Source organism: Cynocephalus volans, chromosome 4 (assembly GCF_027409185.1).
Source record: "Cynocephalus volans isolate mCynVol1 chromosome 4, mCynVol1.pri, whole genome shotgun sequence".
NCBI classification, from domain to species: Eukaryota; Metazoa; Chordata; class Mammalia; order Dermoptera; family Cynocephalidae; genus Cynocephalus; species Cynocephalus volans.
In genome coordinates this window covers 131,522,664-131,536,703 of record NC_084463.1, presented here as the reverse complement: position 1 = coordinate 131,536,703, position 14,040 = coordinate 131,522,664, and the positions used below count along the sequence as shown (strand labels likewise).

General features: G+C 36.3%; 1 protein-coding gene across 1 annotated transcript in view; it reads left to right on the top strand.

Moving 5' to 3' along the window:
* CCDC73 (coiled-coil domain containing 73) overlaps positions 1–14,040 on the top strand; it is a 153,140-nt gene that overhangs the window by 68,500 nt on the left and 70,600 nt on the right. Inside the window, exon 6 of the mRNA XM_063094985.1 lies at positions 5,268–5,306. Within this exon, the coding sequence (XP_062951055.1) occupies positions 5,268–5,306 (39 nt within the window). The remainder of the gene's footprint in view (positions 1–5,267; positions 5,307–14,040) is intronic.

Sequence of the window (14,040 nt, the reverse complement as noted above, 5' to 3'; positions counted from 1 at the left end):
CAATTTTCCCTGTTTCCTCTTAGTGAAAAATGGTATGTATAAGCTAAGATCTGAGTGTTATTACACTCATTACTATGAGGGTGTCACTGCTACCAGGCTTTCTCAGTGGACAGAGCCAGGGAATATGTGTATGCTTTTATATATATATACATACATTTACAATTATATTTATTTCTGTATCAATCTATGTATATTGAAAACCATGAATTCACACTACCGCCGATAATAATCCCAAACCATAAGAGTCACTTTAGTTTATTTTCATTCTGTATTTATAACTTTCTTTTGTGAGAAATCTGACTTTCATTACTGTTAATATATTTACTTATTTGAGAAATCACCCTGTATGTACCTGTTTTAGTCTGTTTGTGTTGCTATAACAGAAATACCTGAAACTGGGTAATTTATGAAGAAGGAGAGGTTTATTTGGCTTATGATTCTGGGACAGCTGCATCTGGCATGGCCTCAGGCTGCTTTTACTCATGGCAGAAAGCAGCAGAAAGCCATCAGGTACAGGCAGGTCACATGGTAAGAGGAAGAAAGAAAGAGCGAGGAGGTGCCGGGGTCTTTTAAGCAACCAGCTCTTGTGGGAACTAATAGAGCGAGAACTCACTCATTACTCCCCCCTCCCCCAGGGAGAGCATTAATCCATTCATGAGAGATCCTCCCCCACAACTCAGTTTCCAACGATGCCACATTGGGTGTGTTAGTCCGTTTTGTGTTGCTATAACAGAAATACCTGAGACTGGGTAATTTATAAGGAAAAGAGGTTTATTTGGCTTACGATTCTGGGACAGCTGCATCTGGTGTGGGCCTCAGGCTGCTTCTACTCATGGTGGAAAGTGGCAGGCTGCCACTGGGTATGAGCAGATCACATGGTGAGAGGAAGCGAGAAAGAGAGAGAGAGAGAGAGAGAAGGTGCCAGGGTCTTTTCAAGCAACGAGCTCTCACGGGAACTAATAGAGTGAGAACTCATTCATTAATCCCCCCGCCCTGGGAGAGCATTAATCCATTCATCAGTGATCTGTCCCCATGACTCAATCAGTTTCCAACACTGCCACATTGGAGATCAAATTTCCACATGAGTTTTGCAGGGGACAACACATCCAGACTCCGTCATTGGGGATCAGATTTCCGCATGAGTTTTGGGAGGACAAAACATCCAAACTCCATCAGTACCCAATCCACTATTTTGCTACACCCTCCTTCCTCATGTGGATGCCCTCCTTTCTGCTACCTTGATTCTTTTTTTTTTTTTTTTTTAATTTTATTTTGTCGATATACATTGTGGCTGATTATTGTTCCCCATCACCAAATCCTCCCTCCCTCCCCCCTCCCCCTCCCCCCCAACAATGTCCTTTCTGTTTGCTTGTCGTATCAACTTCAAGTAATTGTGGTTGTTATATCTTCTTCCCCCCGCTGGTTTTTTTTGTGTGTGTGTGTGTGAATTTATATATTAATTTTTAGCTCCCACCAATAAGTGAGAACATGTGGTATTTCTCTTTCTGTGCCTGACTTGTTTCACTTAATATAATTCTCTCAAGGTCCATCCATGTTGTTGCAAATGGCAGTATTTCATTCGTTTTTATAGCTGAGTAGTATTCCATTGTGTAGATGTACCACATTTTCCGTATCCACTCATCTGATGATGGGCATTTGGGCTGGTTCCAACTCTTGGCTATTGTAAAGAGTGCTGCGATGAACATTGGGGAACAGGTATACCTTCGACTTGATGATTTCCATTCCTCTGGGTATATTCCCAACAGTGGGATAGCTGGGTCATATGGTAGATGTATCTGCAATTGTTTGAGGAACCTCCATACCATTTTCCATAGAGGCTGCAACATTTTGTAGTCCCACCAACAATGTATGAGAGTTCCCTTTTCTCCGCAACCTCGCCAGCATTTATCGTTCAGAGTCTTTTGGATTTTAGCCATCCTAACTGGGGTTAGATGGTATCTCAGTGTGGTTTTGATTTGCATTTCCCGGATGCTGAGTGATGTTGAGCATTTTTTCATATGTCTGTTGGCCATTTGTATATCTTCCTTAGAGAAATGCCTACTTAGCTCTTTTGCCCGTTTTTTAATTGGGTTGCTTGTTTTTTTCTTGTAAAGTTGTTTGAGTTCCTTATATATTCTGGATATTAATCCTTTGTCAGATGTATATTTTGCAAATGTTTTCTCCCAGTCTGTTGGTTGTCTTTTAACTCTGTTAATTGTTTCTTTTGCTGTGCAGAAGCTTTTTAGTTTGATATAATCCCATTTGTTTATTTTTCCTTTGGTTGCCCGTGCTTTTGGGGTCGTATTCATGAAGTCTGTGTCCAGTCCTATTTCCTGAAGTGTTTCTCCTATGTTTTCTTTAAGAAGTTTTATTGTTTCAGGGTGTATATTTAAATCCTTAATCCATTTTGAGTTGATTTTAGTATACGGTGAGAGGTATGGATCTAGTTTCATTCTCCTGCATATGGATATCCAGTTATCCGAGCACCATTTGCTGAAGAGGCAGTCCCTTCCCCAGTGAATAGGCTTGGTGCCTTTGTCAAAGATCAGATGGAAGTAAGTGTGTGGGTTGATTTCTGGATTCTCTATTCTATTCCATTGGTCAGTGTGTCTGTTTTTATGCGAGTACCATACTGTTTTGGTTATTATAGCTTTGTAGTATAGCTTAAAGTCAGGTAGTGTTATGCCTCCAGCTTTATTTTTTTTGCTCAGCATTGCTTTGGCTATGCATGGTCTTTTATTATTCCATATAAATGTCTGGATAGTTCTGCTACCTTGATTCTGACACATTGAGCCGGGTTGCCCTTTTGTAGGGTTGCCTTCCTCACCCTACTCAGCCTCTGACCCCCATGGTAGACTGCCCTCCCTCTCATGGGGAATCTTCTTTTCCCCAATCAGGCCTAATACCCTCTTCTGGAATGTTGCAGTCACTACCCTCTCACCACCTCTTCACGGACCCCTAAATTGTTCAAGAAGAGGAAGGGCTTAAATGTTTTTAAGGTAGTGTTTTGAGGGTCTTTATTCCCAAGTAACATAAATTCAATTAATGGAAAATATGTTGGGAAAATAAGGTTTGCTCTAAAGAAGTATGCTTTTCAGTAAACTTTTCTTAAAATTTTCTATAAAGTGAGTGATAACTACAATAGGAAAACATTTGTATCTCCTCTTTGAAATTGCCTTCTATAGTTAATACATTAATTAGTATCAGTATACTTTTGTTCCTGTACTAGAAATATGCCTATATCTGATATTATAAACCAATTTTTGTGATTTTTAGAATAAAATTTTTAAATATAGCATTCATAAAAGATAGCATGTCAATCTAATATTACTTTCAAGTTCAAGTATACATCAGAAATGCAGTTGTGGGATAGTTTTATAAGCTGGGTAGTGCTCTAGAGGTGTTGGTAAAATATAGCTGTGGATTATAATTCAGGAAGAATAAAATGCAGAAGTGATAATGTCTGAAGAATGGTGACCTGAAATAATTTGGTAAATTTGGTCTAGATGCATTAGTGATAGTTTTGAATTTTTGTCTTTTCATTTTTTTCTCTTATTTTTCTCGATGACCTCTACCATTTTACTTTGCTTTAGTTCTGTATGCCTTAAGAAAATACTCAGATCTCATCCAGGCTCATGTCTTTAAGATGGGATCTATATACAGATGACTTCCAAATGTGTATCTCCAACCCTAAATTCAGCCTGGATTAATTATTTGGCGTCTCTGCTTGGTTTGTCCGAAAGGCATCTCAAATCTGACATTTTAAAAACCAAGTCACTAAGATTTCTTCCTCCTGAAAACTACCTGCTGCTTTAGTCTTTTCCATCCAGGTTAATGACAACTCCCTTTTCCCAGTTGCATATTTTCTCATTTCTCCCTCAGAGTATATCTAGTATCTAACTACTTCTCAGTACATCTTTTCACTAACACTCTAGTTGTCTTTCACCTGGATTATTGCAGTAGCCTATTAAATGGTTTTCCTGGTACAACCTTTATTTCCTTCTAGAGTTAACATAACAGTCAGAGTGATCCTTTTAAAAAGGCAGGCTATGTCACATTTGTGCTCGGAACTCTAGTGGCTTTCTGTCTCATCCATTGTGAAAACCTAAATCCCTATCATGCATTACAAGGCCTGCAGTGATCTGGGTTCTCTTGCCTTCCCTTTCTCCTCTCAGAACTCATCTTCTGCTTTTCTTCCCCTTGCCTACTCCCGGGACCAGCCACATGGGCTTCTTTTTTGTACTTTGAACTTGCAGGCATTGTCCCACATTAGGGCCCTTACACTTGCTGAAATGCTCTTCCTTACTGCTATCCAAGTCTTTATTCAAAAGTTGCTGTCTCAGTAAGGCCTATCCTGACCATCCAATGTAATCCCCTTCTGTGATTTATTATTTTTGTTTAGCACGTATCAATATTTTAATACCATATATTTTAACTTATTTATATTGCTTATTGTCTATCTTCCCCAGAATTTAATCTGGGCAGGTTTTTTGGGGGGAGACAATGTTGTTACTCCATTATCTACATCAGTGTTTTACTCACAGTAAGCATTCAATATTTATTGAAGAAATGAATTACAGATCCCATTCCACCAAAATGAAATAAAGTTATCAGCTAGTTCATGGCAGTAAGCTAAAAAATTTATTTCATAGGAAATATAAAGTAATTAATGTACTTCTGCTTGTAATTTAACAAATATAAGTAGGGTTTAAGAAAATGCTCATATTTGGCTGGTTGGAGTTGCTCAGCCACTCTGGAGGACTATGTAAAAATTCTTAAAAGCCTATAAAAATGAACAAATCTTAGGAATTCTGCTTCTTAGAATTTGCTAATTTGAAGAGCTAACGTGTAGTAGCAAACTCCTAGACTGCTGTCCCTATCTATCTTGCTTTATCTTTTTGTCTTAGTAGTTATCACTCTCTAACCTAATACACTTTTTACTTATATTTATTGCCTGTCTACCACCACACTCACTCGAAAGAAAACTTAAGGGCAAGGATTTTGTTTTGTTCACTGCTGTATCCCAGGAGCCTAGGAAAGTATCTGGCATATAGTAGGTGCTGTAAATATGTGTTGAATAAATAAATGAATGTATTGTTTTTGTTATAAGAAAGAGTTATTATAAATAAAATTTTGAAAAGTCACTAAAAAATAAATGGTACATAGAAGATAAATGCCATATCTTATACCACATAATTTTAATACCAGAAGGAATTATGTAGTGATAATTAAAGAATTTTAATGAGATTTCCCCCTCATTTTTCAAGGTTTCTAACTATTCTTTACAGAAGAAAGTGAGTGAAATGGTAAGTAAATTACAAAATGTATATTTTCCCCATGTGGACTAGTACGTAAAGTGCATAGTATTTGTGTGACTATAAATGTGACATTATAGTAAAAAAAAAAAAAAAAAAAAGGTAATAGTTGAAACTGGATATTGTTATTACCTTTAAGGCCTGATTTACAGTTTCAAATATAGCTTAACGGAATTATTTCACAACTTTATTTACAGATTACAGTGCTTATACATTATAAAATAAATTTTACACAACTCCCAAATTATTAGCATAGGGCTTATATTAAAAACAAACAACAAAACTCTAAAACCTCTTATTTTAATGATATTTTTTCAAGGTGTTTATGCAAACATGTAGTTATTAATTATAGCTTGAAAAATTGAAATATATGAAGTAACATTTGGGATACAGTATTCATCCTTTATCATTCAATATTTACTTGTGAGTTTCTCTTTTATAGCATATTAAAAATTAATTTTTGTTTTTACAGCATAATGTTTCATAGAATATTTACTTTGATATTCTCCCTGTCTAGCCCTGTTCGATTCAGAAGGATTTTTTTTGCCTATGTTTTTGATCAAACAAAATTCTCCTTTATCTGATTAAATTTTCAGTGGGCCTCTTGGGTGGGATTATGCTATTTCAGTCTTCATTCTTTGGAGCAGACTGTAAAGCAAGTAAAATTAATTTTTGAGTAAGACATATATTATATATATGAGAATTAAGAAATTAGAGATCACTATGCCATTAAATATAAAAACATAAAGTATTTTGCTTCTTGAAATTGTTTTGGTGTGTTAGAAAATAAAAGAGCCATAGAAAGATTGCTAAGCTTGATTGAATAAAAGATGTAAAAATTCTATTGCTGTTCAACTGGAAAGAATAAAAATAATATTGTCAGACTGTTTTAAACTGTGATTTTAATTAAGAAGCTGAAAAACTTAGATTCCAGTTTAGCTTTAAGTACCATGACATTTGTACTGAAAGTCATCTTCAACGCTACAGTGGTTTTACACAAAATATAGTGAAATTGAATAATGTGAACTTTGACCTGGAAGATAGGCTACAAGTTAAAGATCAAAGGCAACATAAAATGTGTTTTATTTTATTCTACTTGAAAATTTCACCAGATACTTATAGTCTTTAAAAAACATGGAAACATGTAATGTGCTTATCCTAGTTTTTGACCACTTCCAAGCTTTTCGTTATTGAAAACTGCAACCTTTTAACCTACTAAAATGATATTTGAATTACATTGATAATTTTTTTTCAGACTGTTCAAAGCATCACATCATTTTTCATTAAAATAGTTTTGTATATTGATATATACATTTAATATTTTATGCCTATACTGGCAGAATATTTATATTTTTAACTTAAAAGTTAAACATAAATTTTTTTTGAAAAACATTCTTACATAATATTCATTTTATGTTGTTTTTCTTAGGTTATTCTTACATCATTCTTATATAACTCAGATGACCTTTTCTTTATTCAAAGTGCTATACAGCATACAGAAATTCGATTAATCTTATTTTATTCAAAGCAGCATATTATTCTTGTATATTATTTGGCTCTATGGGCAAGACAGGAAACAAGATAGCCAATAGTGTCAAGGGAGGACTTTGGGGAGCAATAGATAAAGGAAGATGTCCTAAAGGAAATAATTTTTAAAATTTTATTAAGAAACTCTTAAGGAGCCGCACGCCCTGAACCGGCACCACAGGTGAGCCCGCTGGTACCAGCCAGCAGAACTGGGCAGCTCTACGTGGCCCCCTCACTCCGCTGCCTTGGACCCAGGCAGGGGGGAAGCTCCAGGCCCCGCCCCCGTGCCCTGAAACGGCACCGCGCAGGTGAGCCCGCTGGTACCAGCCCATGGAACCGCCGCTCCACGTGGCTCCCTCACACGGCCGCCTTGGACCCAGGTGGGGGCGGAGCTCCAGGACCCGTTCCCACGCCCTGAACCGGCACCGCTCAGGGGAGCCCACCGGAAGTGGCTGACAGCGGCCAGCAGCAGCACGAGACAGCGGAACCGTGTGGCTACACGCGGCCCTTCACCCTGCTGCCACGGAACAAGGCAGCGGGGGGAGCTCCAGTCCCGCCCCCACCCCCTGAATCAGCACCACACAGGTGAGCCCACCGGTGGTGGCTGGCAGCACCAACCAGCCAGCGGAACCATGTGGCTCCACGCAGCCCCTCATCCCACCTCAGACCCAGTGGGGAGCACCAGCCTATGGTTCTGGCTCACCAAGTTTGGCCCAGCAGAACTCCCCGCACTAGGGGCTCATTCTATGACCACAGAGCCTCCAACGGGAACCAAGGTGGTTTAACATCACCACCACCACATCTACTGTTGAGCAAAGACAATTCACCCCCCTTCGTAGCAACCAAGGCTACTCTGCAGCCAACCACAGTGTAATAGAAGAAGCAACCCCCCTACCAAATGACCAAGCATCAGCGAAAAAACACTAGAAGCACAAACAATCAAGAAGAAATGATACCACCAAAAGGATACAATGCCCCAAAGTCAGACTCCAGAGAACAGGGAATCCTTCAAATGTCTGAAAAAGAATTTCAAGCAATGATCTTAAGAAAACTTGAAGAAATAAAGGAAGACTCAATTAGAGAACACAGTGAAACAAGAAAAAAACATCCAGAATATGAAGGAGAAAATCTACAAAGAGATTAATACCATAAAAAAGAGTGTAGCAAAGCTTCTAGAAATGAAAGATTCACTCAATGAAATAAAAAACATGACTGAGAGCTTGAGTAGCAGGGTAGAGCAAGCAGAAGAAAGAATTTCAGAGCTTGAAGAGGGTCTTTTTGAAATAAGTCAGGCAGACAAAAAAAAGGAAAAAAAGAATAAAAAATAATGAAGAAAACCTACAAGAGATAGCAGACAACCTTAAGTGCTCTAATATCTGAATTGTGGGTATTCCTGAAGGGCAGAAGGGAAAAGGTATCAGAAACCTACTCAAGAAAATAGTAACAGAAAACTTCCCAGGTGTAGGGCGAGATACAGACCTTCAGATCCAGGAAGGTCAAAGATCCCCTTACAGATTCAGTCCAAAAAGATCTTCTCCAAAACACATTATAGTCAAACTGGCAAAGCTCAAAGACAAAGAGAGAATTCTATAAGCAGCAAGAGAAAAGCTTGAGGTCACTTAAAGGGAAACCCCCATCAAACTAACAGCAGACTTCTCAACCGAAACCCTACAGGCCAGAAGAAAGTGGAATGATACATTCAAAATACTAAAAGAAAAAAACTGCCAGCCAAGAATTCTTTACCCAGCAAGGCTCTCCTTCAGAAACAAGGGTGAAATAGTGTATTTCCCAGATAAACAAAAGTTGTGGAGTTCACCACCACACGACCAGCCTTGCAAGAAAGTCTTGAGGGAGTCATTCATCTGGAATCTGAATAATGGTGACCATCATCATGAATACACAAGAAAGAGCATCAGACAGCAGTTAAAACAAAAATGCCAGCAAGAAAGAGAAAGAAGGTAAATCATTCTACCTTAAATTCCCAAATCACATTGAAGAGAAATAATAATCAAAAGATATTTAAACCACCTAAACAAGTAGCAATTAAATGACAGGAATTAAACAACACTCTTCAATAACCACTCTGAATGTGAATGGACTAAACTCCCCATTCAAAAGACACAGACTAACTGACTGGATTAAAAAGATAGACCCAAGTATATGCTGTCTTCAAGAGACCTACCTCACCTGTAAAGACACTCATAGACTAAAAGTGAAGGGATGGAAAAAGACATACAATGCAAATGGAAACCAAAAACAAGCAGGAATAGCTATTCTTATATCGGACAAAATAGACTTTAAACCAAAAAACATTTAAAAGGACAAAGAAGGCCATTACATAATGATAAAGGGAACTGTCCAGCTAGAAGACATAACAATCATAAACATGTATGCACCCAGTACTGGAGCACCTAGATATATTAAGCAAACACTCTTAGACCTAAAGAAGGAGAAAGGACCTAATACATTAATAGTGGGTGATCTGAACACCCCTCTTTCAGTATGGAACAGGACTTCCAGGCAACAAGTCAACCAAGAAACACAGGATTTAATCTACACCCTAGAACAACTGGACTTGGCAGATATATACAGAACATTTCACCCAAGAGCTAAAGAATACACTTTCTTCTCATCAGCTCACAGTGCATTCTCCAGGATAGACCACATATTAGGTGACAAATCTAGTCTCAGCAAATTTTTAAAAATTGAAATCATTCCAACAATTTTTTCAGACCACAATGGACTAAAACTGGAGATAAAAAATAAGCAAATTGCTGGAAGCTATACAAATACATGGAAAATAAACAATAGGCTCCTGGATGACCTATGGGTCCAAGAAGAAATTAAACAGGAAATCGAAAAATTTCTAGAAGCTAATGAAAATAAAGACACATCATACCAAAACTTGCAAGATACTGCAAAAGCAGTATTAAGAGGCAAATTTATTGCAGTAAATGTTTATATCAAAAAAATGGAAAGACTCCAAAGAAATGACCTAATGCTATGCCTCAAAGAACTTGAAAAACAACAGCAGTCCAAACCTAAAGGCAGTAGATGGAAAGAAATAATTAAGATTAGAGCATAACTAAATGAAATAGAGACCCAAGAAACAATAGAAAAGATCAACAAAACTAAAAGTTGGTTTTTCGAGAAGATAAACAAAATAGACACACCATTAGCTATATTGAACAAAAAAAAGGAGAGAGAAGACCCAAATAATAAAAAATCAGAAATGAAAATGGAGACATTACAACTGACACCACAGAAATACAAAGAATCATTAGAGATTATTATAAACAACTGTACAACAACAAATTTGAAATTCTGAAAGATATGGATGTTTTTAGACACATGTAAATTACCAAGACTGAACCAAGAAGAGATAGAAAACCTGAACAGACCAATAACAAGCAAGGAGATCGAAGTGGTAATTAGCAATCTTCTAACAAAATTAAGTCTGGGTCCAGATGGCTTTACAGCTGAATTCTATCAAACTTTTAAAGAAGAGTTAATACCAATTCTCATGAAACTGTTCCAAACAATTGAAACAGATGCTACTCTCCCAAACTCATGATAGGAGGCCTACATAACTCTGATACCAAAACCAGATAAAGACACAACAAAAAAAGATTACAGGCCAATATCCTTGATGAACCTAGATGCTAAAATCCTCAACAAAATATTAGCAATTAGAATAGAGCAACATATTAAAAAAATTATACACTATGACCAAGTGGGATTCATCCCAGGGGTGCAAGGATGGTTCAACATATGAAAGTCAATAAATGTGATACATCACATCAACAAGCTCAAGGACAAAGACCATATGATTATCTCAATAGATGCTGAAAAAGCATTTGACAAAATTCAATATTCCTTCATGATAAAGACTCTCAACAAATTAGGTATAGAAGGAAAATATCTTAACAAATAAAAGCCATTTATGACAAGCCCACTGCCAGTATTATTCTGAATGGGGAAAAATTGAAGGCCTTCCCCTTAAAGACAGGAACAAGACAAGAATGTCCACTCTCACCACTTCTATTCAACATAGTACTGGAGGTACTAGCTAGGGCCATCAGGCAAGAGAAAGAAATAAAGGGAATCCAGATTGGAAAAGATGGAGTCAAACTTTCCCTATTTGCAGATGACATGAGACTATATGTAGAAAAGCCTAAAGACTCTATCAAAAAACTCCTAGAGCTGGTTAATAACTTCAGTAATGTTGCAGGATACAAAATAAATGCCCCCAAATCAGTAGCATTTATATACTCAAATAATGAATTAACAGAAAGAGAAATAAAGAAAGTAAGCCAATTTACAATTGTCACCAAAAAAATATGATACCTAGGGATCAATTTAACCAAGGAGGTTAAAGGCCTCTACAATGAAAATTACAAACCACTTCTGAAAGAAATTAAAGAAGACACAAAAAGATGGAAAGATATTCCATGCTTTTGGATTGGAAGAATTAACATTGTGAAATACCCAAAGTGATCTACAGATTCAATACAATCCCCATCAAAATACCAATGACATCCTTCACAGAAATGGAAAAAGCAATCTTACCTTTCATATGGAAAAACAAAAGACCCTGAATCGCCAAAGCAATCCTGAGCAAAAAAAACAAAGCTGGAGGCATAACTCCGTCTGACTTCAAATTATACTACAAAGCTGTTGTAACCAAAACAGCATGGTAATGGTATAAAAATAGACATTCAGACCAGTGGAGTAGAATAGAGAACCCAGAAATGACTCCTCAGGGGCCGAGCTCGTGGCGCACTTGGTAGAGTGCTGCGCTGGGAGCGCGGTGGCGTTCCCGGCCGCGGGTTCGGATCCCATATAGGAATGGCCAGTGAGCTCACTGGCTGAGTGCTGGTCACGAAAAAGATAAAAAAAAAAAAAAAAAAAAAAAAAGACTCCTCAGGCTTATAGCCATATGATATTAGACAAAGGCAATAAAAATCTACATTGGGGAAAAGATTGCTTCTTCAACAAGTGGTGCTGGGAAAACTGGACATCCATACACAGAAGAATGAAACTAGATATGCATCTCTCACCATACACTAAAATCAACTCAAAATGGATTAAAGACCTAGGTATAAGACCCAAAACTGTAAAATTACTAAGGGAAAATATGGGCGAAACACTTCAGCAGTTAGGTGAGGGCACAGGCCTTATGAACGTGAGACTGAAAACACAAGCAGCAAAAGAGAAAATAAACAAATGGGACTATATCAAACTAAAAAGTTTCTGCACAGCAAAGAAAGAATCAACAGAGTGAAAGGTCAACCTACAGAGTGGGAGAAAATTTTTGCCAACTATGCATGTGACAAGGGACTAATATTTAGAATATACATAGAACTCAAGCAGTTATACAGGAAAAAAATAAATGACCCAATTAAAAAATGGGCAAAGGAGCTGAATAGACATTTTTCAAAGGAAGACATACAAATGGCCAAGAGATACATGAAAAAATGCTCAACATCACTAGTCATCAGGGAAATGCAAATTAAAACCACATCGAGATACCACTTCACCCCAGTTAGACTGGCTATAATCAAAAAGACAGTGAATACCAAAGGCTGGTATTCAGATCTCCTGTAGGTGAGCTCTGAACTACTAGTACATTTCACTCTTTTGGGAATTCAGTAAGCTCATTTTCTTGTAGAAATGGTGTTATGTCCCTAGATAAATTAACACAATAATGGATCAAAAGATTTATCTATCCATAAAACCGCCCAAACCTTCTTGTGGGAAAAAATCACAATCATTACCAATAAAAGAATGCAAAAAAACATGTTAAAGGGAAATTTTAGAACATTAAATTAATCATCATGGTGATTTGGTCATTGATGAAAATCTTTCCTGTTTAGTATAGTTGACTATGAATATCAAAGACAACATAATGAAGGAAGTAAAAACTTATCAAACCATCTTTAATATTTTATTTCTCTTTTTGTACACCACTTTCATCTAAAGAAAAGACTTATAGGATTTCTTTTTCTTTATTAAATTAAAGCAAAGTTTCAGCATTGAAGGTTTCGATATTTTCTTTGGGAATGGAATGTTTTTAGACCAAAGACTTATCTAGAAATGACTTCATTATTATAAATATTATTTATATTTGTACCCACATAATTAGCAGTACAACTTTAGATTTTTATTTTAAAGTAGCATATGCCTTGTATTTGTCACTGAAGAGGTAAAGGTATCATAAGAAATTTGCCATAGGTTTTTAAAAATTGAGTTTTATAACTACATTGATTTAGTTTGGATTCATATTGAAGAAATTATTAAAAGATGAGTTGCAAAATTGGAAGTGAATATACGAAGTTGATTTCTGGATTTTTATTGCTTCCTGTAAAATTTACTCATAACAAATTGTTTTAAGGAAAATTAATTTTATCTCCAAAAGTTTTCAAATTAGTCTTCTTAAGTAAATAGGAAAAGGGGGAAATGTATAGCTGTGCCCTTTATTAGTAAATATATTCTTAAAATGTTGTATGTAGATATTATTTTAAAATTATTTCCATTTTAAATGCCTCAAGGCATTTAAAGCTTTTAGACTATATACACATGTAATTATAAATGTGCTGTCTTTTTTTCTCTAATCTTATTTTCATAGATTAGACTTGTTTAAAATGAGATACACATGTTTAGAAAGCATTGTATCCTTACATTTTCTTGTGGACTAAGCCTCTGTATTTAGTAATAAAATTGTTTAAAAGAAAAAGTAGTTTGAATCAATTCACAGAAGGGAAAAAAAAAACCAAACCAGTATGTACTTAACTTTTTCTTGGACATTTCAATAAAATACTATTATGATATAAAATTAAAGTTTTAATAATAGTATTATCAATTTATTTGTATTATTCTTTAAAATGTTCTTAGGTCTCTCAGGCAGTTATTACCAGTTACTTTTTGTTGTTTCTTCTCAAAGAATTTGAACTTCATTGACAGTCACACAATTAGTGGCAGACTTGACAACTGACCTCTTCATCTTATTGTCAAAACTGAATCAGGGCACCCAACTAAGATCATATAGGCATATATGGGCTAGTGAACTATAGGTGCCCATATGATTTAGAAGTTTTAATAGTATTTATCATGGCCATTGAAAAGGCTAATGTATTTGAAAATCAGAATTATTTCCTGTAAACATATGAAACTGCATTTTTGTTAAATTCAACTTTGG